This window comes from Clinocottus analis, unplaced genomic scaffold (genome assembly GCF_023055335.1).
Source record: "Clinocottus analis isolate CAN_PGR_092001 unplaced genomic scaffold, fCliAna1.0.p SCAF_22, whole genome shotgun sequence".
Taxonomy (NCBI): Eukaryota; Metazoa; Chordata; class Actinopteri; order Perciformes; family Cottidae; genus Clinocottus; species Clinocottus analis.
In genome coordinates this window covers 4,055,924-4,081,525 of record NW_027175954.1, presented here as the reverse complement: position 1 = coordinate 4,081,525, position 25,602 = coordinate 4,055,924, and the positions used below count along the sequence as shown (strand labels likewise).

Sequence of the window (25,602 nt, the reverse complement as noted above, 5' to 3'; positions counted from 1 at the left end):
ATACATGTTGAGGTTTCGAGCGTCTCACGTAAAAAGGAGAAGAAAAAGAAACATATTTGTCTGTGTTTTACTGCCCAAAATAATGAAGCCGTATAAAACCCTAACGACTCAAAACTGAAGCCCTGCTACTGTGCCGTAGATGAAGGATAATATATCGGTCTAAATAAATCTGCAACTGGCTTCGGATGATCGAAAACACAGGGATTTTTAAGCCTCCTTTTTTTTAATTATTATTTGTGTCCTTGTGTGTCCACAGTAACTCATTTAGGATCCTCTTCAACAAAAGCAAAATGCAGTTCTGTTCCGAAAGTCTACACAGCAAATGTGGTTCTTTCCAACGATATTTAAATGTTTCCTCATATTTAAGTACAACAAAGCTCCACTTTGTCAAAGTGTTCAAGCTCCTCCCTCTACTCGGCCGGTTCGATTCAACCTTCCTCTCGTGCCATCTTTTGTTTGTTGAGGGCTAACTGTGGCATGCTGCTGAAAGGTCCTCACCCGGGCTGCAGCACTTACGCCGCGTCTCTGTCAACACGCCTGCTTCGTCAGAGCTCCTCCGCTCCTTCACGCGCATTATCCCTGTAATCTTTGCCTCCTGCTGAGAAACTTCTTCTTATTTATGCGGATTAAAGCCATTTGTTGCGGAAGGCAAAATGTGCCGCCGCGGAGCCAAACGTCAACATTAGCCTCATGCCGACGACTTCGTGTTCGATTGTATCACGGAGGCATTTCTAAAAAATCAATACCCGTTGAGTTGAACTGTCTCTTTAAAGTCATTGCCTCCGGAGCCCTTTCGTGCCCGGGTGAACGTACAAAGGACAATTTGAAAACTTGTTTTTGTAGCGATAGCATCGGTTGTTATTCACGAGCAGCAAATGCTGCGTAAATGAATCTGTCTGAGCTCCTCGCCCGCGGCCGTCAGTCAGAAGTATAATGCTCACTCCTGATTTAATAGGGTTATAACAGCGGGCATAAGGTGTGCGAGGGAACTCCTTAACATAACACACACCTTTTACGTAGTTGCGCAGGGTCAAGCAGGGTGTACTCCTGGTCCGTTTACCACACCTGTTTTCGTGGAGATCGGTGGCAAAGAATGTTTTCAGCACGATTTCTCAGGTGTGTGTGTGTGTGTGTGTGTCAGCGAATCCAACCGCATTTAATTTTAATGAAGGCCCGCAGGGATGACGTACTTTTATTGGCTAACGTTAAAACTAACATTGCATTGGTTCCCTCAACAAAGAGCCATTGGGATTTTTCCATTTTCCATTCCATACTTTTGTTCAGCAAACAAATCTTCACAATTAAACATTGCTTTTATGATGTTCAATGTGTATGACGCTGCACACCTTCTAATTGCAAACTTGCACAAGTGTGCGGTGAAAGACATTTAATTCGCCAAAATGTGTCATGTCGTGCCCTGCACTGCCCTACAATGTGATGATGCCACACGTCAATCATTGAAAAACAAGTTGTTAATGAGGCCTATTCGTTTGTCCTCTTTCCTTACCTACAGTTGAAACCCGGCGTACAGGAAGGAGGAGAGAGAGAAAGCAGTGAAAGAGTTTACCCATCCCTTGCAGCCACAGCGTATGAAGCTGTTCCAACAGTTCTGCACCCCGGGGAGCCATTCTAGTCACACCAAATCTATCCAGAGAGACAACAGTGGACTTACAGTCAGCAAAGGCTGTTCCAGGTCTGTCTGTGCCGCATTAGCATGTATTCCCTTGGTCTTTGGCTAGGGTAACGGGAGATTCAATTTCCCTGTTACTGGTCCACTGAAATCAATTGGCGCAGTTAGGAACAGCAGAGTGTGAATGATACGGACTAATTCTTTCGGAGAGGGAGGTTAATGTGAAGTGCACAAGGTCAGTGCATTTTAAAAGGTAACTTCGGCTTTGCCTGCGAGTTCGTCTTCCGTTCCCGCTCCTTCTGTCTTTTTCTTTCTCTCACATGAACACACACAGACACACAGCCGCAGAATCCCTTAGTGTTTTGTTTTTTTCTCCTTCACTCGTTCTCTCTCCCCTTCTCCCTCTCTGCCTCTTTCTCCCACATAGGTTATCTCACACACTTCTCTCAAGCTCCCACTTGTGTTCCCATTCCCTTCTCTTCGCTCACTCATCTCTTTCTGCATGCTAAAGAAGTGTCTCTTCACACCTCACCGGGGTTTGGAGGGAGAGAGAGAGAGAGAGAGAGAGAGAGAGAGAGAGAGAGAGAGAGAGAGAGAGAGAGAGAGAGAGCCGTGCTGCAATAATTGGGTTATTGACCAATCGGCAAACAAACATAAGACACCGTGCGCAGGATCAATGTGAACGGCTTGAATCAAGTGAGGTGGTCAAAAGCAATGAAAGAACCAGCAGTGAATAAAGAAGTCCGACGACTTGCTGTTCTGGATTTGTGAGTAAGTTTAGGAAGAATGTGTGGTGAGGCATCAATAATAGCTCATTAAGACATGAAAGGAGTCCGTCCCCACGCGAAGACACTCCCCTGTCCTGCTCGGTCTGGAGTATGTGGATGAATGTGTGTCATGAGGCTTAAGCCGTGCAGGGAACGACACAGTCTGTCTGCGGCGAGTGAAATAGCTTTGGGTTTCTTTTGCGTATTAATGTCCAGATGGACAGTTGTGTTGTAATCTGCAGCACTTCCTGTTTACATCCACGTAGTGCAGTAAACTGGCTAAATATAACAGCAGCTTCATTGATAGCGATTCAATATACATTTCATTTTTTGGGAGGGTTTCAACTAAGGGTTAATTTTTTTTTTTTGTCCCCTAGAGCCCAAGGTGACTTGTTTATTATGGTTTAGTAGGCCTTGTATCGCAAGAAGACGAAAAGCAGTCAGTTTTGTGTTGAAATCAGTTAATTTCCATCTTACGCTAAATATGCTCTAAAAATTTAATTTACAATGATATATAAAAGTGTTGATAATCCTTGCATTTGAGACAGTGGAAGCAGACAATGTCGTGGCACCTTTGCTTAAAAAGTTACTGAATTTTTAATCAAAACTATCCTGAAGATTGTTGGAGGTAATTTTGCGATGATCAACAAATTAACAAATTTTTTCAGCTCTAATTGTGAGCAATTTGTAATTCACAAGGTGCCAGTCCGCTCATGCACCAGTCAGAAGAAGCTCCACACATTAGAATAATTTTAGCACATTTCCTGATGTAAAAGCCCCAAAACAAACCATTTTCCCCCTGAGATCGTCTAAAACAACAGCAAATCATGCAGTAAATAGCTGAGACAGTACATTGTGCATCCGCACTCCTCTCGCCGACAAAATCAAAAATTACTTTTGAGTTCAGAATATGCGCGCAGTTTTACCAAGAGCTTTTTCTAGGTCAAGTGAATAAACATTGCCAGTCTTGCATACTTCCTTAAGCAGGAGGCTGGGGGGGGGGGTGTGGAGGGAAAAGAAATAGACTTCCTCCAAAGTTTGCCAAGGGAACCTGTTTCAGTAACCGTGAACTTCTGGTGTGGAACGTAAAAGTTGAGCTCTTGCCCGCCTGTCAGGTTGTGGCGACGAGGGTGTCGATAAAAATGTTACATTGGAATTGACACGCTGGCAGTCTTTCGAACAAAAGCCCCGCACTTGTCATTCTGCTTTACTGTCTCTGAGCACACAGTCACCAAAACCCTCTCACTGTTTTCTTTCTTCCGCTTCCTCCTCCTCTCTATGTCTTCCCCACTCTCTCCGTCTCCTCCTCTCTCGCCCTCACTCTCACTCTCTTCCCCCCCCCCCCCCCCCCCCACGTCCCCCTCTAAAAACCCTTATGACATCCTCCGGATTTAGGAGCTTAAATGTCAGTCTCATGATATTTGTGCCATTCAGATTAAGCGCTTTAAATACGATGTAAATGTATGAATGTAGGCCAATGAGTGGGCACCATGCAATCCAATTAGCCGTAATGAATGCAGTCTCAAGGAATCTCGAAAGCAATCACTTCCAATCATTTTCTGTGGCTTGTTGACTATTACACCCCACAGACTGAAGATATTGTACCTTCACATGGAGACTTTTGTTGCGCCAGCAGCCTTGGAATCAGCTGATCACCTGTCTCTCAATGGATCATGCATTCACAAAGCACTAAATAAATACAAAATAAGGTAAATGTATGCAAAGATCGCCGCTGTGGTGGGTGTGCTTCGCTTCAGGTTTTGGTTTATCAGATGCCAAACAGCTACATGACGGAAAAATATTGTAAGAAATTTACCTCAGTAACATCTCAGTCTCAGCTTTGACAACAGGTCTTCACCTTGCGAAACACCTGGAAACCTCCTTTCCCAGGTGTTCATGGTGTTATTAGTGTCTGTGGATAGATTTTCCTACACGGTGCCATCCAAACCAACCACAATGCAGTCACGGAAATCTACAGGTGTGCGGTTGAGATCGCTATGAAGGCCGAATTGGATGATGGGTCTTCTGAGCGAGAGCGCCAGAGGTAATGTGGCAGTTGTGACATTTTGTTTTTTAACCAAAATTATGATCTTTCCCAAAAACCTGACCAATTTGTTTTTGCACCGAGACCCAACCGAACATATTGATTTTCCAACAGTGACTCCTAACGCCCGAGACGACACAAATAAGTGACTCAAAGTCTGGTCGGTACGAGGCGGCTTGCAGAGCGGGGAACGGGGCAGCCATGCAGTTTCATTGAAGAAGTCTCTCCATTCAGGAATACAATGGAAGGTAAACCCAACCCGCTTTCAATACAACACATATTTGTAAAACCTTTTAACACATGCCCTTCTGTTTATTTTCAAAGTCAAGACAATGCAAAAATCTGGTGAATAAGGACGGACCACTTCAGTCTTTCCTGTACACACAAAGCGGCGACCTTACTCACTCACCACAATGTATTATTGTTGCGGCAAACTAACCTTCAGATGTCTACGCAAAATATATTAAAAAACAAACCAGTCACACACTGTACAGTGTTCTGCCATCCGATCGTGTTTCGGTCCAAATATCCAGTAAAAGCTGATTTTATGCTTCGTTTGGACCTGTTGTGTAAAGAACAGTCTCTCTTTGTATTGCACACCCTCGGTCTAAACAGCTGTTACAGCTCTTGCGGTTTGCACTGTTCGAAATGTATTTTCTTGGAGTAACATAATAAACGTCTGCATTTCACCAAATTCATTCATCCATTCTCCCATAGGTGTACAAATGAATTTGGTTTTCAGTTACATGGAATTTGTCATGTAACTGATCTTATCATTTCATTCATGGAGGGCACTTTCATGCTTACACCAATGGACTGCAGCTATATCTATTTAGCAGTGTTTGCACTGTGTGTGTGTGTGTGTTTTTGTGCGCACCGTGTCTGCCAATGGAGGCCGACATTTTTTTTGGGAGAATCAAATATTAGTAGGCTGCATTGATTTTGGATAAACATCTACGTTCTTGTGTTAGCTCAGTCCTCCTGCCAAGTTTGTCTGGTCTGTCGACTCACTCTTCCTTTCCAGGCCGTGGAGTCTTCGCTGTGCTCCGTGTGCAGACAAAGCGGCGGTCGCCGCGTGTATCCGCTTTCTTTCTCGTCTCGCTCCGTAATGACGGCGGGAGAGCTCAGCGCCCGTGATGAAATACCTAGCATTTTAACAATTGCTTGTATTTTGGTAGTTTGTTTTTGTCGCGCTCTTGACATTCACCAAAGTGAACCCGAATGTTGTCGCCTGCAGTGCTTCAGCTGGAGTGGCAGACAGACAGGCGGTGGCTAAAGCATGTTTAAAAAGCCCAGCCAGTTAGTGGCAAAGTCACCGGCTACCACTCGATAGGAGAAGATGACAGGAAGGACGAGAGACGTTGTGTGTGTGGCCTCAGGCGTCCACTGTAAAGCGTATTTCCCCTCGCTAAAATAAAGAGTACATCGCAAATTGCTAAATGCTTTTAAGTTGGTGCGACACACACACCCAAAGAACAAACCAACGATTGAGTCAAACTACTTTAATTGACCCCTTATTTCATTAAAGAAACTGAAATAATTTGTACTCACAAATGGCACAGAGAAATATCCTTATTCCATCTCATCAAACACAATGCTTTCGTTGTTATGGAGCATGATTAATTTGCCGGATAAACCCCATTTTTCCATGATTGAAAAGCAAAGGATGAATTCAATGAGGTGTGGGTTGATGTGTAGGGATTAATTATGGTGATGTGGTACTTTATTGAGACTTTCTGCTCCCAAATCTGTCATCTGCGATGAACAATATAGAATAAATTAAAAGGGGGCTTAGACATGCCCTTTCCCTCTCTGCCCTTTTGCTCTTTATTCTCTATCTCTGATCTTGGTCTTTCGCTCTCCATCCATCCCCCTATGCAGCCCTTTCTCTGCTTCTATTCTACTCGCTTTTCTTTTCACTGTAAATCTCAGATTCTCAGAGGGACAAACCAAAAGAGACATTCTCGTTGGAGTTATTTCAATTTCACGTGGCTTCAGTGAAAGATGTGGGCTTCTTTAACATTATAGTGAGAGTAATTGTTTGTAATGTGTTGTATATTTATATATTCTACTGTACACACAACGAGTAAGTAATGTTTTGAGTAATACATTTTTCATAAGGTTCTTTAATCCCGCTCTCTTGGCCTATTCTCTTCATCAAGCTCATTTAAAATGTCCCCTTTTCTCGTCCAAATGTTAATGTTCACAATCTGAACTTGGTCTCCACATGCAGTCTGTATGAAACAACATCAGGTTGAATTGAGAAATTCTCAAGCAATATGTGTCTTGCATTATTTAAAGGGCTTATAAAGCAAATGGAAAATATAGTCCTGACATATGTTGAAAGTTGTCTTTCGCGGGAAACCAACTCTCCTGGTGTCCTGTGACAGAAGGAGGAATACATGCTGGCACAGCAGCAGATACAAATTAAGACATTTTGCTGAAGGATATGATTTGAAGTAAATGAGGGATATTGGGAAATGAGTACGACAACACCAATTACGAAGGACGTCGCTCATCATGTATGCATGTTTGGCAAACAGAAAAATCCTTCGTTTGAAATATTACAAAACTCCAAAGAAAATTATCTTCATGCAAACAATATAAACCCTCATTGCTTACAAGTGGAAATAAACACACCATGCGTGTACATTTTTGTCATGCTAAGAATAGATTTTATTATTGTAATTGATCTGGTAATCAAAGCGATGTACGTATATAAGAGGATACTTTTTGGCCTCCGAAGCCAAAGAAGAGTTTCTCCCAAGTCTCTGTCTTCACTGCTGTCGTACTGGAGGATGGAGGTGTGTTGACACGTGTGCACATGGAGCCCTCCCCGTAGCGCGCTCCATTGTGGAGAAGAGTCTAATCTGATTTTAATACACTGCAGGGTTAACAGCAGCTGGTGGCGAGTGAGGACAGATCGGATCAATTACTCAATCCATCTATAGGCCGAGAGCAGAAACTACCCTGCGCCGGCCGTGGGTTTGATGAATACATTCTCTTTTAATCAGAATCACCACGACCTTTCATCAATGCCATCTTCCCTTTGACCAATGAGGTGTGAAGAAAGAGGAGTTGACAGGTTTGAATGTCCTTCAGTGTCTGTCCTGTATCATTACCCATCTCTCAAAATAGATCGAAGCTATCTAAAAAAAGACATCCGTTGTCATGCATTCACTGTGTGCATGGCGGAGCTTCCAGCCCTCGAGTCCTCGTCTGACAGGACTGTAGTTTGTGGCTTTTGCTCTCACGTTTCCCGAGACACTACTACTTTTTTGGGAGACCCAACACATTTTAATTTCCTAATTTAATAATTATTGTTTAATTTTAGTTAGCATGTCATAAACATGTAATAAGGAAGTTGTGGTTGTTTAAACACAAACTTACGTTTGCGATTAATGCTCATATATAACTACCTCAGCCATATTCAGTATTTAGCAGTCCGTCAAACATGATACAAAATATACTTAGAATAATACTTACCATATTATTATTAAAAATCAGTTCTAGAAAAAAATGAAATCGTTGACGAGTAATCATTCAGCCATATGTGCCCCTCGTATTATAACAAAACAAAACAGAAAAATAAGAAGCCACACTAAAATATCAACATTTCGACTAAACAGCTGTGGTTGTTTACTAGGGTGTGTGTGTGTGTGTGTGTGTGTGTGTGTGTGTACACCCCAAAGGGAGTCGCAAGGGGACCGAAACCGAAGGGAGCCCGCTGAGGGGGAATAAGTAAATCATTCAGTCCACAGATGTTTGTTTAATACCACAATGGGACAGAAAATATGGGCCCAAAACTGTTAGATTGTTGAGTGGATGTGTAATTCTGTCTGACCAGTGGTGAGCAAGCCTGAGACAAATGTCGATCTAAATCTTTGAATCCATGTCAGCATGTCTGTAGCGCTGTGGAATGTAAACTAGACAACAGGAGGACCATAAGTCCTGCGCAAACACCACAAGGAAACACTTGGCATGCTAATGCTCGCATCAAAGTTGTGGAGAAAGTTGTTGAGAAGCAGCTTAATTAGAGATGAGGGGTTACACGCTGAAATAAGTACATCTTAATTCGTTATTTGTGAAGTTTTGTTCAACTTAGTGTGAAGAACTGAATCCTCAAGTGAGACGTTGAAGGAAAGAAATAATGTCAATGGCATGAATCCGGTTTAAAAAGTGTGCCAAAGGCCATCACTCCTCAGAAAACAAGTATTTCACAGTGAGTTCATTCCAGTAAATTAGCAATTGTTCAAATGTTTTAATTGCAGAAAGGTGCGTCATGGAGACAGTAGCTATCCAGCAGCTTGCACAGTGACTGAGCCCGCAGGCTAAAACCGCTGAGGCCAGTGCCTCTCCCATGGCGTCAACACATGTGACGTGCCCTCATTTTCAACACCATTAATCTCGGGAGGGGGTGAAACGTGAGGCAGTAGACTTGAGCATTTGACTCAGCATTTTGTCTTACCATTCCGTGTAAAATGGTGTGTGTCATCGCTGGGTGCGCAGGTGAAAAAAGGTGGAGGCAGAATTACAGGACCTTGTAGATCACCTCGACCATCAAACCACTAATGAAGCCCGGCTCGCTGACACTTTTATTTGATTTTTTTAGATGGCAGCGGTAACAAAATATATTTTTAATAATAATATAATTGTACGACTGTCAGCTTCAAGCAGGCCTATTTAGGTTTTGCTGAACAATGTCCACTGTAGCCACAAGTGGAATAAAGCATACTGGGAGTGGAAATTTCCAACAATTATTACACCGCCATTATAATGAATCATACGCAGGTGACCTAAATGTAAGAAGTTGGATACAGCCCAAAGTAAATGGCCAATGTGTCATCAACTGACATTTATTTCCTGAAATGTATTTGTGAAAAATAAAACTTCCGCCTAAATGGTCTAGTGGCTTTGAAAAAGCTCAGTAATGCCCGTACGCTAACATCACACACTTGTATTCCTGATGGGCCAGAAATAAAACATTGATTTTAGTTCCTGGGAAATCTAGATCAAACAAATGCAAAGTTTTTCTTCCTTCCAGTCTCTAAAAATAAGACCTCACGCGCCACTAGGAACGAAAAAGTTGGCAACAGGTAACGTCTCTCGACAAATGTTTGGAAATGTGACTAAAAGGGCATCCTGGAGGTCTCTAAAAAGTATTACCCTATTGCTGGTAGCTAATTTTAAATATTCCTCGTCCTATTTAAAACGTAACTCTAGTTTATTTCTAGCAAACTGTAAAAACAACAACCTTCCAGACGTGTATAATCCTACCAAAGGACAACAGTACTGTAAACTGTATTCACAACATTCCCCAGTTGTATTTGCAAAACACACAAAATCAACTCACAGGTGTTTTCTAGAATGTGACATTTACATCACGTCACTGAAGACTCTGTAATATATGCATTACAGTGACATATGCAACTATCTGCTGTGCGTTCCTTCTCTCTCCTTCTGTGTCTCTGTGTAAAGAAACACACACACACACACACTATACGCGGGCGCACACCCAGACGCACACGGAGCGCCATACTTTTTAACAGGCTTTCTCTCCGTTTGTCTCCAGAATGATAATTTTCTCCTGTTCAGTTCCTGGCACCTCTCCAGTGGTAATCACTAAGGGGAAATCACCCCTTGAAACACTTTTGTTTGGCCCTTAATTCGCATTGCATGAAATGAGCATACAGCTCTGTTCACGGAGGAAATAAACGCCATGCCTTCCGTTGAGCTCGTCTAATACAACACACAGATGGGAGCTTTAATAACTAAATCCAGAGCCAAGAGAATACAACAGCCATAAAATGTACCTGATCTGATGGTTGTTTTCCTATTAAGACACCAAGTGATCTACTGACATGTAATATTAGACGGGGCATTAACGGCGCGGCCTTCCAGTACCACTGGTTGATAATCCTCACCTATTGTATTCTCAACACTAGCATTCATTCTGAGTTGACGGACAAAGCCCAATATTTACTCTCCTTTTAGTATTTTTCATGTCCACCAACTCCTAAGAATTTATTTTTCTAAATGCTCTTCTTGTTGAGCGAGTAGCATGCAGCGGGTTTAGATAAATACTTTGTATAGCTGTGATGAACTGCAGTCCAGTGATGATTCTCTGTGAGTGCATCCCTTCCCGTGACCGCTTTCACATTACACATTGACATTTATTGATTAGTTCAGCCTTAAAGTTAGAGATGTTCCAGTACCATTTATTTCATCCTGATACTGAGTATGGATCCAATATCAGTGCGTTAAAAACAAACATATATCTACATGGATAACAGCACAATTCAAATCATTAGAAAGTAAACTATTGTATTGTATTATTTGCTTGGAGTAGTTTTAATAATGTATTATATACGTTATATATAATAATCTGGCTATAAAGAAAGTGAACTCTTCTAATATCCATTTTATATTGCTGTGAGAACATCTCCTTTTAACAACCGTATCTAAGTTTCACATCAAAAACTACATTTTTCGTAGATTACTGTTGCAGGTACCTGTGACGCATAACTGGATGTTAGTGCTGGTGTTACAGTAAACATGTGATATACAGTGTAGATTTAAGGAATTATTTCCTAGTAAAGACTCCTATTTCTAATGAGGGTGTAAGATAATAGTGTTTTTCTTCAGGCTGTGAAAGATGTTTCCATTATATTTTCAACAATAACTAACCCAGTAAAATGTTCAACGTTTCAAGACGTGATGTGTTGGCATGTGTCTCGTGACAGAACCATACTGGTGATAAATAAATCTCCACGTGCAAAATGAACTCATTGACCTAGAAAATATAATACATATCTGAAGAATTAAGGTTTAAAAGTACGAGCAATCATTCTCAATTTTCTGGTCTTTCTTCTTCTGCGGTCATGTCACCGTGGTGCCATCAAACAAACCACATTCCAATGAGACAATCAACCCAGCCGCTCAATCTGTCAAACAGGGAGAAGCAGCTGGAGCAGTATCACACCTGAATAAGAAGCTCCCTCCTGGTGAGCCAGAAATGCCACGAGGCGCATGTGTCACTGGCACTGGAGTGAGTGGGCGTAATCACGCTGGAATGAAGGAAGAACCTAAGGCATGTCAGCTGCATTCACAACAAGCAGGATATCCTCCTCCACCAGCAACCCCACAGAAACCTGGTACAGAAGGCTGCTTCTCTCAGGTTGAGCAGAAGGGACTTTCAATATTACATTTAACCAACAGCAATAAAAGGAAGACAACTTTTACCGGACAGAGACACATTATAGAAATGTTTCTTTTAAGTGTAGTCCTCATCCTAGCAGAAGTGAATTGATTGAAAGTGTAATTGTATGTATTAATTATAACCAATCATTGGTTATGAAGACCATTTATTCCTGACTAAACAAATAATAACTTAAGTGTACATGGTGCCAGACTAAATACCTGTATCTTGACCTACATTACATTTCCTCATTGTTCCTTCACCCGTGAGCATGAATCACAATTACACAAACATGAAAGTGCTTCTTTCCCTTCTCCAAGTCCAGGCAACTGAGCAAGATGATAAAAGCAAAAGATCCTGGTTACAGTCAAAACCCCAAAACCAAAGAGGCATGGACAGTATTTAGTTGATACCATCATAGTGTCCAAGCAACAATCTGACTGTCTTCCTGGTGAAACTATCTATTTTCTTGATAGACGATTTCCCAAAATCCCTGCTCACTCCCCAAAATAATGTTTCTTTGAGAATTTTACTAATCTCTCGAAATATATGAAGATAACTCTTGGTAAACTGCCATTTCCAGATCTCTCTACAGGTGGAAATCGTTTGAAATGTATTGATCATAGAAAAGAAATAGAAGTATAAAAACATTCCCATTGAAATGCTATTAGCTGGACGGTCAGAGCGGCTGCCATAGTTATATACACCATTTTAATAGCTAGCATGAGAGCATGAGATGAGAGCCACTGTAAATAAATACAGAGTTACAACGTACTGCTTCATTTACACACATTTACTCTTGTCACAGCGTAGGACAGCACATTGCTGTCGCCAGGTCGCAACTCGGTTTGGCTCATTTTCAGTAACCAATGTGGTGTGAAAGCTTGTTAGCTTGCTAGCTTTAGTAGACAGCGAGCTAATTATTCATTTTGATGTGAAATATTGTGAGTATTTTGCATTTTGGTTATGTTTTTTTTTTGCCATGCCCTTGGCGTCTAAAGGCCTAAATGGAGATCAGTTCTACAAACAAAATGCAATCCATCCCCACTGTATTGGTGGCAGAAGTCTGAGACTGACATGTCAAAACCTAGACAAGTGAAAACAAAACTACACAACCTGAGGTAAGGGAGAAAGAAACATGTTTTGTGTGCGCGTGTGTGTGTGTGTGTGTGTGTGTGTGTGTGTGTGTGTGTGTGTGTGTGTGTGTAATTTGAGAAAGCTGACCCTTTAATATCCCTTCAATAATAACTTTTCTTCTCTCTTCTGCTGAAAACAGAAATCAGATTACAGTTCCTGCCAAACACGTTTACCCTTTAGAAGCGTCAGGCAAGCAAATGATCTCTCCAAACAGGTTCAGTTTTGTATAATATCTATTTTCTTTGAGCTGTCACTTGGAAGCTCCCTTTTACCTGCTGAGTTAGTGCGCCATAGGGCCGGCAGTGACGCTACATACATGATTTGTGCAGCTGGAGGAGCTGAACCCTGAATAACAGAAATTCCATGGGATGGTCTTTTATGGACTTAGATAAATGCTTGACAAAGGACACAAATCATCTAGTTTTTTTCCCCCACAGCAAAGACGCCCAGAAAATGTGTGTTTTCTAGGTCACCACCATGATGGCAGTTTTTAATCAATGATATGTTTTCAAAGCTTTAATGTGTGAACTTGAATTTTACCTTATTTAGGCAGATATACAGTATGTTGGGTTCAGTCGTAAAGGGCTGTAAGTGCAAGAGATACAGTACAGTACTCATGTTAGTATGCACTTTACTACGGCTCGTGTGTTAGCTGTAGTATCTGTTAGACATATTTAATAAGAGGATTGGTTATAGTGCTACATGTGCTATTTATCGAGAGGTAATTTAAAAGCAAACCCAATTTAGATAAAGCTATATCTAATAATTTATCTTAGTTAATAATTAAAATGCTCATCACCCAATTAACATCTTGGCAGCAGAGCAAATCGATGCATTGACTAAAGAGAAACTACCTGCGGAAAAAATGGAAATTGCAAAAATAATATCTCTGAAGGTCATTGAAAGCCTCCAAGCCTTTAGGAGGAACCTACAAAGGGGGCGACTTCTGACTTTATTTTTTCTATTTCATTCAGATCATTTATTTCTGTTTAATCTGCCTTTCGGGTATTTGTGTAATGAATTAAATGATGAACAAAGTTATTCATGTTTAGAGTCAGTCACCGCCCTACTTTTCTGAATCATGGGTTCTGCTGATGTTTAAGTTTTTGTGGATGCACGTTGTGTGTGTATTTGTGAGAAAATAATGTTATGTAAAAGGTCCCAGAATAACCCCCACCACCACCACCACCAACACACACACACACACACTTTTTATTTGAGCCAACTATGCATGACCTACTTTGGGAACCTTTTCAAGCTGAACAATTACCATTTTTTGAAGCGTCTTCCTTTATGGCATCCTTTCCATGGAGAAACTGACAAGACAAACACTGGGTTTAAAAGTAAGCACTTTGGCATGAATACTTAGGCAAACTCTAATTAAACATGAATGATAAAGGCATGCCTTGTTTGCTTAGTCAAGTTGATCAGGAAACCAGAGGAAGACAATAATACTCCTGAAGAGTGAGTTGAGATGGGTTCTCCGCTTCCTCTCCACCTAAAGTGAAATATAGATCTCATTGCTTTTTATAGCTCTGAATGAATTATGGCAATTACGTCTGCCTGCATTTAGCTCGACAAACAATTCTGTTTTATTTATGACAATAGTGATAGGCTCTTATGACCAGTTAATCTTTGTAACATGTGATTTAATGTGTACATATTTCCCCCGTAGTCGCTCTATAATACTGATACCAGCGTGTTGCTATATCATCTCGGATGCCAGAGCATCACATTCAGCTTCTCCTCCACCCAAAGCGTGTGACTCAGGAGATCTTAAAGACGACTTGTGTGATTTCTTAAAGACTGCTTGCGTGCTAAGTAAAACAAAGTGCTGCCATTCAGCTCCATTATTTCACACAACAGCACACTATAAAAATCAAGGCATTCATCACAAAACAGAGTCATGCACTATGCTTTGTTGCAGCTCCGGTATTTAGTTTCCGCCTCCTTTATGTAGTGAGTTAATGACCTCAACAACAGAAGGGAATGTCAGCGGTAGGTAACAGAGAGTAGATCTCCAACTGCAGGATTGGCCGAGAGGAAATCTGGCCCTATGTCGCCAGACTGTGTTTCAGGAAGAAGTTCAAATGAGGACAAGACGAGCATTCACATCCCAGGAGCCTTGGCCAGCAGCAACCACTCTTTTATTAGGGTGTTGAGTCCGGCCTCAAATGTGAACTGCTATTTGCTGCTGTTGTTGTTGTTGTTTTTTGTTGTTGTTGTTGTTGACAGTGGTGGCCGCGTTGTGTATTTGTGTGTGTGTGTGTGTGTGTGTGTGTGTGTGTGTGTGTGTGTGTGTGTGTGTGTGTGTGCGTGGCTCCGCGTGGGAGAAGCAGAGTGGAGACTTTTAACATGGTTTCTTTTCTTTGCAACAAAAGGGTCCGATCATTGTGCCACACAATGTTCTTTTAAAAAGATTACATCCACTGTCTGCATTTACTCCTACACTTTAATAGCACAAAGTATATAAAAAAAATATTCCATTCATGAAGCTAGAACAGAAACCTGGCTTTCATTGGGTCCTTGTGGCTATACCTGGTGTGATAACATTGTTGGACGTTTAGATCTGTTCTGAAACGCTCTCTCTCTCTTTCTTTCTCTTGCTCTCTCTCTCAGTCTCTCTCGGGAAGAAGTAAGAAATGAAATCTCACAACCATGGTTATCAGAATCAGCCAAAGCTCTGAGCGACTGTTGTAAAACAATGAATCCACTTTGACTATTTGGGGGGCATTTCACTGAGAAAGCAAAAGTACAGAGCTACTAACGTAACAAAAAGCCCAAAATGCTAATAGTGACTTTTCCTTTTTCTTTTAAAACAGCGTAAATATATTTTTTGGCCGGTGGCACGAGTTGTAAAACACAACATTGACATATTATCACCTTATAAAGTTGTTGTGGTCGACTTATTTGCAGAAACAGCTTATTTACATATCCAGCACAAAGAGCTCTGCTTTGGTCTCCACTAAGTCCTAGGGAGAACACATTTAGTCGAATATGAATTTTAAAAAACATGCTTTAAGGCAATTGTTCCAGATTTTCTTCCTTTTAAAGCTGGTTTTATGGATTTCAAACTACATTTGATTAAATGTTTGGAAATATTGATACCCGCAAAGGTTGGAAGAAGATATACTAACATTTTACGTTTCTACATGAAAACCATCACAGCTAACGGTAGCAGAGACCGTTAGCACTTATGTGCTACGCTAGCTACTAAAGTTATACTGAATGTCTGCACATGCTGCTTTGGCTTTTCAATTATTTGAAAATTAAATAAAGACGGTGATTGACAGAGTTGCTCCTTAACATTATTGTCTTCTTTCTCGGGCGCCATGATGATTCACTTTTACAGTGTGATGGGCTTTAGCTTCTGTCTTTATCTTTTGAATCAGTCCAACATATTGTAGACATTTCTGCTTTCCTCTGAAATCTCTTTTGGTTTCCAAAAGTTGGATTATATTTATTCAAAGAGTGCAGTATGGGACTGTGTGCGCTCCATGACAGCTCGGACAGCTTGACGGAGTGACGGCAGTGGACAGGGCTTAGCAGCGGGTCAATTGAGGAAGTCCATAGCATCAATGAATGGCAATTTAATGGGGAGAAAAGCATAGCAAAAATGAACTAAACTGCATCCTAATATGAGGCTATAAAACAGCATTAACAGCATGAGGGCACTGAGCTATTTCTTTCAAGATCAAGAACAAATATCACCTCTGTGCAGTCTAGAGTGGTTTACAAACTCCCTGCAGCCATTTAATCCTTTAACTAAAAAAACACTCACAACTAGAATCACCTTGCAGCCAAAATATCAAGAACTATACATATAAATACTAAGAACAGCAGACAGTAGTCAGACCAGCTCTACTACTGTACCTTGAATACAGCCTCACCACTCTGCTCTACACAGCCTCCAATCCACCCACACCAGTGAGTGATAGGCTGCCCAGAAAATGGCAAAAAACTGGATCTTGTGGGTTTGATGTATTGTTATAATTTTTTCCGTTCAGGTGATTTATTCATTTAAATCTTTTTAAAAAATATAATCATTTTATTCAGCTAATTGTAAAGTAAAGATAAGCGGTTTAAGGCAGCAGAGTGGTTCAGGTGCATCAGATGCTGTAAGACTGTCCTTGGGCATAAACATTATTATTATACAAGATAAATAGATGTATTTTAATGGTCAATAAATACAGAAGTAGTTTTCTTCCCCCTTGAGCCAGACAGTGTTACGCGATGGGAAACGTGGCTATTATCTGCTTGGGAGAACGGGTTGATTTTCATCACTCACTGTTGGACTGTTGCATTGAAAGTATGAACTTAGTTTAGAATACATTTTTTCAGGCTATTGAAGGTATATTGACTATATTACACATTGCTTTTTAATGATTGTGCAAGCAAATAAAGAACCGGCTTTAAAGGAACATAGGTGTTCCTTAAGTTCATCACAAAGGGTCAATTGCATCTTCTTAATGAGCAGGGCACCTTTACAGTGGTTGTGAGTGCTATACTGCATTTCAGGGGGAAAAACTATTGGCTGATAACAATTAGTCCGAAAATCCTTCAATGGGCAACCAATCGACTTCACACTTCAAAACATGACTTTTTCACCCAATGTCCTCTCAAACAGTCTTTATTAATCATGAAATTCAATACTACCAGTGCTATTGGTCTATGAAAAAAATAAAACCTACGTATATCTTCTTTTATATGAAATTATACTTCTTCTGTGAGAATCTCAAGAATGTACTGCACACTATAAACTGAGTGCAAGATGACTTTAATCCTCAGCTAGTTGACCCCAAGCTATTCATTAAATGTGAATAGTTCCTGCCAGCCACGCTGCATTATTTTATTTTATTTTTTACCAATATATGGGTTGGTTTTCACATTCATCAGTAACAAAAGAAATGGATTTAGGAGTGCACCCTTGAAATGCCTCGCACTTGATGACTGGCAGGCCCGCATTTAAGACATCTTTAAGAGTTTCCACACATTCAAAAGAGTAAGCTAAACAAGGTTCTTGTGCGTTTTTCTAAAGCTACATGACATTAATTAAATGTTATTGAATCAAGGGGTTTGCAAATTGAAAAAGAGTGACTCGTAGAAAAAAAACATGAACCTGAACTTGAAATATATATATATATATTTGAGATTATGATGAATGATATACAGCAATAATTTAAGGAAGGAAAACATGTTTTGACAGTACACACATAATAAATATACTTGCACACACTTGCAACATCTTTGAGTAGTTTTGACAGACAAGACCCACAGAGCCATTCCCCAACACCTACACCTCTAACATCCTTTTCACAACCCAGCTGCCTGCTTTAGAGTCAGGAGCCCATAATGCACTGGGAGCCCCTGTGCATGCCTGGTGTTGGGATTTAATTGGATATTAGTATCCAACAGTGTCTGAATTAATCAAATCATTTCCATCCATTAATTTAGTGGAGGAACATACAATTAAAGCCTTATTAGTGTGCTCTCAGGAGTATGCCTTTTCATCCCTCTGCAGAACATTGAGGGTTGGCCAGAGTCCAGTGCAAAGCATTCTCCCCGCTTGAATCCGGTGCTTCCTCATGATGGACACTGTTGATCTGGCTGCAAGCTTAAAGCGAGGGAAATGTCTGCATATTGTAAAGTGCTACTTTTCCCGAGGCAATAATAAGAGCTCATCGAAATGAAAAAGAAAAAAAGATATTGTTGGCTTCTATATTGAGTCTTTACCATTTGTCAGATTATGAAATTATTAGGTCAGGGGACTGACACGTTTTAGAGTAATTCTATTTGGTGAAACATTACTGTGAAAACCGGGACAGAAATACCCTAAATAGGGTGAAAAGAGATTTGGAGATTTAGACAGCGAACAAACATAATCCAGCACACAAATGTAGGTCATCTAATGATAATTTCCATGTTTCCATATTTCATACAAGTCTGACTTGCTTCATAATGAACTTAAAACTGCAGTCCACAGCTTTTTAAATAGTCTTCAAGAGAACAAACAAAGGAATTTAACTTTTTTTGCATTTGAAAACTCTCCGTATCCAAACCTCTAATCCAGACAATACAGCGTCCTGGACAGATAATTTGATTTAGCATTGCATTTAACTTAAACATTGCATAAATATAACAATTCTGGTTAGGGCGACTTATTACGTCCCCCCTTCCTCTTCTCTTGTGAATCTGAGTTAAAAGGTTTTCGCACAAAGTAATCCAGACTGCTCAGATGAGCAGCCATTTTTAATTAAAACCATTTACACAGGAAACCAAAGTGAGGGGGAAAAAAGCGCCAAGGGATTTTACACTCTGTCATCCAAGGCTTCAGCGGATCAAAGAGTTTTAGTTGTGCTTTTTAATGGTTACGTAACATTTTTGCCTATGAAATATTGGGCCTCGGCTCCATGTAGTCAGCCTAACGCTCGGCAGTGCCACACATTTCCTGCAGTGCATTTTCAGATTTCAGGCAGGATACAATAAGCCCATGTCTATGTCTAAGTATAGCTGTCAATCAATACAATACTACTGGTGAAACAGGACACTGAAAGTAGGCAGAAACGTAATAAGAAAATGTATTCGGATTCTACCTAAGACATTTCTATATCTATCTTGTGTGTGCGTGAGGATAATTGTATGTACGTATGTATAGGTGTGTTTGTGCATATCTGCTTCCTTGCCTGGCTGGCTGGCTGCCATGTGGCCCAACTCTTACTGTCATCCTGTCTGACATTAGGGCTAAGCTGGATCTCATTATGACCAAGGTGGCAGTGATCCCGTCAACATCACTTTGGCTCCTGCCATATGGGTCGCCTCCAAGGTAACAGGGCTGTATCAGTCTCCTCAGAGCTGCGAGCCTTGTCATAGTATGCGCCACACACACACACACACACACACACACACACACACACGCACACACACACACACACACACACACACACACACTGACAGACGGAGTACCTACTCTCAAGACAAGTGTGTATTGTACATATAAAGCTAAACAAACATGTCAAACAGAGAAGACATAAATAATCCTCATGATCAGATAATCAGGTCAGATCTATGAGTTGTGTGAATAAATACAGACACATAACATGTGAACAATACATGCTTGCCAGGGGAAAGACACAAATAGAAACAGTACAATCAATGTGCTGTCGCTTTTATGGGCTATGAATCAGGTAAGAATTAATCTGTCATCAGTTAGATGTCTTAATAAATTTAGCTTGTTAGATATATAATAGTCCAGTGTGACCAAATCAGGCCAGAGTTATGATCGATGCATAAAACATACAAATTGAACAACAACCTTTGGCAATGTTTTGCATTTTGCCCCAGTAAATCAGTGTGCAATTCTACGATAGTAGTCAGAGATGTAACATCGATAAACTGACTTTCTCCCGGTCCCTTCCTATAAACTGAAACTGCAATCTGAACAGCAGAAGCTGAAGAAAATGAAAACTAGACAACTGAACGTCGCAAAGCAATCAGGGGGATCTGCAAAGTTGATTTCCACAAATTTAATCAGGAAAGCTTTTGGTCTAATAAATCTCAATTTTGAGATTCTGTGCAACATCAGTGCCCAAAGTCGGTCTGGAATTGTCATGGTCAAGTCTCAGTCGAACATAGCGGAGCAGCGCACATCACCGTACCGGCAGCAGCTCAAGCGCTGCAACTCTCTTACAGCGAGTGTCTGACTCTTATCAAAGCTGTGCAACTAAGCAGGAAGTCATTTACGACTTTGTTTAGTGCTTTTTTGCAACCGCTCATAAAAAGTCAAACTTCATAACATCACATGCATAAATACACGATAGCTATGGAGTTTATAATAACACCAATAGCAAGTCAATGCTGATAAAATACACAAAAATCATATCACACCTTATATCATAACCTTTCTTCTGGTTTACTGCAACAGCAGCGCCTCTCACTGTGATTAAACTTCTGTATTTTCAACAATGATACCATGTGTTTCATGGTTATGATAATGGATTTGATATTTACTGTTATTAATCATGTTGATGATGATTTACTTCCTTCGGCTTCACATGCAACTAGGACACCGCGATACTCTGGAAGCACAACTGTGTCAAAGTTGCACTTTGCCAGATTGGCGCCTATTATAGATTTTTTTTTCCCTCCCTTTGGCCTGTTTGTTTTGTTTCAGCCCCCACCGTCACAAAATAAACTGTTTATTTAATCAGTTTGGCAACAAAAGCATGTGATCAATCATTCATAATTTATGATGCAGCCAATGGATTTGGGCCCATAAAAAGAGATATTTGCATTACACAAGGTCTTAGCTGGACTTCCCGATAACAGACCAAATTATGTTGTTGTTGTACGTACACGCGGGTCTCTGATCTGATAAGAGGTAAACTTTGCCTCTGTTTTACAGTAGACCACAGGGCAGTGCTTGCAGGGATGATGTTGTGATCACATGCTACTGTAACAATGACCTGGACCCCGTCCTTTAATTTCTGTTCCCCCAGCCAGCATCCCGCTGCCTTTCCCAAGCCCTGCTGTTATTATTTTTGCACTGTTCAAAGCAAACGCCCTAAGTCCCTTGTGTAATATGAGTCGCTCTGTAACAAACTGGTATACCCACAGCAAAACAAGGGAAAAGGAAAGAAAAAAAAAATTGCTTCTCGCTGTAAATCTGAACTTATTAATACTTATCACAACTCTGAAAACATCGCAGCTTTCAAGCCAGAGATGTGACGGCAACACACGGAAAAGGCACTCACTCGGATGACATAGAGAGGTCTTTGTTCTCCTTACCTTGTCATGCTGTCCGTGATGCAGTTCTGACCCAGGTATCCCTCACCTCTGGCGGACAGTGACCCCTGTGACATGCCCGGCCGAGATTTCCACGACTCCATTAACGCCGTTACGGGCGAAATAAGATTTAATAAAGGGTTGGACTGGTCCCTCACATCGTGCCGCGTGAAAGACATTGTTCCTTGCGCTCCAATCTGGTAATGGAATGAATGTCCACCGGAATTAACTCCAACAATGGCCGATGTGGGCATGCTGTTATTCTCTTGGTAATAGCTGCCATCAGGGGTCTCCTGCTTAACCCCTTTGGACAGGACATTGTTGGAGAACGCATCGGGCTCATAGGTCCCATTCATAGACGGGACAGGGGGTCCTAAGATACCGGAAAGACTGTATTCATCAATGTTATTCCTCAGGGACAAGTAGGTGGTCTCAGATGCGGGATAGAGACTATGGGATGGTGACTGCTCACAATAGGGCTGTTGGTTCATACATCCCTCATCTTTGTTGGGCTCACTCTTAATCTGTGTGATAAAAGGTGTGCTACTCACGTTACATTTGGAGCTGCCTAAACACATGCTCCGGAAGTCAGTCCCAGGCTCGTTCTTAATGTACTTAACCATGCCCATCTGGTCTAAGCCGACGTTGAACACCTCCCCGTCTAACATCTCTACTTTAGGGAATTCAAAGTTCTTGAAGTCTGTGTCTCTGGTCAGACCTGCTGCTTCTGGGCTGTTGGTGTCATTCTGCACCAAGCCCAGTCCACCAGCAGGACTGCACACAGGAAACCCACCTGACGAGGGGTTCTGTGGGCTGCTGACAGCCATGGTGCCCCCTTTGGCCGGACTGGAGATGGAGGGCCTTGTTGTGTTGCCGCTGTTGGCGGTGCTGGTGCAGCAGCCACCTGTGGGGCTCGATACAGATGACCTAATGTTACAGGTAGTGCTGCAGGACGGAGGCGATCTCACGCTGCTCATACTCTGCGGGCTGGACATGGGGGACCTCATGACGTTGAGCGGGCTGGTGAGAGGTGGCGAGCCCACGGTGCTGGACTCCACGGGGCTACATGTGGCTGAATTCCTGCGCTTGATGTTGGCCAGAGCCGCAGCACAAGACGTCTGGCTGACAGGACTATTGACGGACGAGCACACCGGTCCGAAACACGTCGGAGGACTGGTGGTTGACGACACCATATTGTTGCTGCCCCCCGGGCTGGAGATGGAGCTGGAGGTCTGAGGGCTGCAGGACAGAGATGAGGCCAGCATTGAGGCAGAGCTAACTGGAGTCCCAGTGGTGCATTCTCTGGGAGTGGAGCTGGGCTGCTGGAACCCAAATGGCTTTAACTTGGGGCTCTTTGTGGATCCACACTGGGTCTCTTCGAGAGCCCGTCCGCACACTGTATACATCTTCCCAGGGCTGCTACTGCCCCCATGCTGGCTAAAGGCAAAGTCTGCCTCCCTGGCAGCATTCATATACAGGCCCATAGACTCAGCCACGGTCTTGGAAAGCTCTTTAGAGTCAATGTCCTGCTTATGACCATGGAGGGAGTTGTTGAAGTGTGGGAGAACAAATGGCTGGTTCTGGCCGAGTCGAAGCATTGGCTGCTCCTGCTTCTTTGTATTGTTGTCTTTGCAGTCGGTGGCTGGGCTTCCAGCAGGGCAGCTGACATTGACTATGTCCATCAGGATATCGCTGCTAGTCAGACTTGAATCCTCTGTGCTGCAGCAGTGCTCCATGGCGATGGGGACCTGCGACCATCTGTTCTCTGTATCACTTCCATCAAAGAAACTTTGGTATCTTTTGGTCTCCATTGCTGGCTCATTGATTCCCCTGGTGAATGAAGAAAAGAAGAACAAAAATAATGAAAAAAGCTGGACACAGGGCATTGGTTTATTAATAACAGTTGAGAGCGAACAGATTGTATTAAGGGTGTGTTCCTTCAGTCAGGTGAGACAACATTTAATATTAATTACTAATGACTGAAATGTCGAGTGTAATAATCTAGTATACTGTCGTTACTTTTGTGTCAAAGTAAATTCTGCTTCAGAGGATAAAAAATCTTATAGGCAAAAAAGGGGAAGAGTGGAGGAGTGAAGATGTAGAAATGTTATATATACAATTTACACAAACTAGATTTAAAATGTTGTATCATTTTACTTCGAAATATGAACATAATACAGAGACAACAACCTAAAAGGCGCTGTATGAACAATATTTTAAGACGGAAAAAGTCCAAAGCCAATCAGTACAGTATCTCCTCTCACAGATGAAGCTCCTCATCACTGCACTACGGGGGATGTACAGTCTTATAACTTGACAAAAACTGCACTGCAAGGGTTAACGTATCTCCGTGACGTCGCCTGGGCTTTTCATTTAAATTCCCACCTCTGCTGCACCTCTATTGGACAGCTCGGCCAGAAATCCAGCAGCTTTATCAGCCCCATCCACGGGTTGGTCGGAGAGCTGTCGCTCAATAGTTACTGCTCCTGCAGCCACAACATAGCTGCGACATAACTTAAAATGTTGCTTTAGCGGCTGGAGCAGCTCCGTCTTTGTGCAAAAAGCCACAACGACACTGAAAGCAATCATACACTTGACAGAAGCAGGTTGCAATAACGAGGCATCGCTTCAGCTGATGTGTAAATATGAATCTGTCAGCGGTAACGGTGCACTCTTTGACGGGCTCCCAGCGGCGGAGCAGCAGAGACATCTGACTTAAAGTTATTCACGTTGCCTGCAAAATGTCCCATGCACATTGTGTGCAGATCCATCGATGCAGAAAAGAAGAAAAAAATAAGACAAGAAAGATGTCAGAGTAATAATTCCTCCCACTTGCCCCTGCCGTGATTGCCCTGCCTCTGTAGGATATGTAACTCTCTGCATGTCTCTCCATTTTGCGTTTGCGCAGAATAAATACTAAAAGACGATTTTTGCTGTATTCTACCTGTTAAAGTTATTGTTAAAGTCACCTCGCTGGCAGCTTTTGGAATGACAAGAGGGACTAAGTGCAGAAGGAATGAAATATGAATGATTAAAGTCCTATTTTTGGTAATAATTTGACAGCTCGATAGATATTGCCCAGCACCTTTTGACAGGATGCTTACACACGCGCACAATCTCCTATTTAAATGAGTGCGGTTATTTTGTTCATCGTCCATAATTTCTATAAACTTCCTGGCGACTTTTACGATGGACCAGACAGAGAGCTAACGGTCCCGGTGTAAAGTTATTACATTTCTCTCGCACCGCCGCAAATGGACCGGGGATGCAAGTATTCAGTTATCCAACTGAGGACTTTGCTTTCAGTCTCGTCCCAGACCCCGCGCCAGATAAGAACATACAGTCAAACACTGAGCTCCGTCCTTCCTTACCTTAATTACGACATTCAGAGTTGTCAGGTGGCCGTGTTGCTGGGCAGCGATAATCCAGAGGATCAAAAAAAAAAAAAAAAAAAAAAAAAAAAAAAGACACGCGAGGCAAAGTCAAGAAATATTAAAAAATGTGTTCTGCCTACTGTTTCCAATAGTTGTCAGTTTGACAGCTAGACGCACTGGTGAAGTCTACTGCGTATTATCACTAGTAATCCTCCACAGCGAGCCGCTGCTCCTGACAGGACGAAGCGGCAGCGACGGGTCGGACGACAAGCTGCAGATGATCTCACATTATGGCCGCAACATTTCGCAGATTAGCGATGCCTGGGCCCGAGGTTTACACCAAAAAAAAAAAAAAAAATGAAAAAAATTGTTAATAAAAAACAAAACGGAGGAGTCGGTTTGACTTGGAAGTCAGAGCGACGTCATTCTGTGCACATGGACCCTCCTACTGCAACGAGTGCAACACAAACTCCGAGGAGAGGGAGGCGGAGGAGAGAGGGGCGGGGCCCCGCGCAGGTAGACAGAGCCGCCTGGAAATAGGGCACCGTGCTCAGCGCAGTGTTGTCTGCAATAAAGTCTCCGGATGTCAGCGACGAGCAACTTTGTCCCACATCTCTGTCGACAATGTGAAATAATCCGTCTCATTCCCAACTGTTTTTTTTTTCTTCTTC

General features: G+C 41.9%; 1 protein-coding gene across 1 annotated transcript in view; it reads right to left on the bottom strand.

Annotated features, from left to right (window-relative positions):
- Nucleotides 1–25,370, bottom strand: part of nr3c2 (nuclear receptor subfamily 3, group C, member 2) — a 67,165-nt gene extending 41,795 nt beyond the window's left edge. The window contains exons 1-2 of the mRNA XM_068589346.1: nucleotides 24,929–25,370; nucleotides 21,561–23,387 (exon numbers count right to left, since the gene is read on the bottom strand). Coding sequence (XP_068445447.1) covers nucleotides 21,561–23,368 — 1,808 coding nt within the window. The 5' untranslated portion in view covers nucleotides 23,369–23,387; nucleotides 24,929–25,370. The remainder of the gene's footprint in view (nucleotides 1–21,560; nucleotides 23,388–24,928) is intronic.
- Between the last annotated feature and the right edge of the window lie 232 nt (nucleotides 25,371–25,602).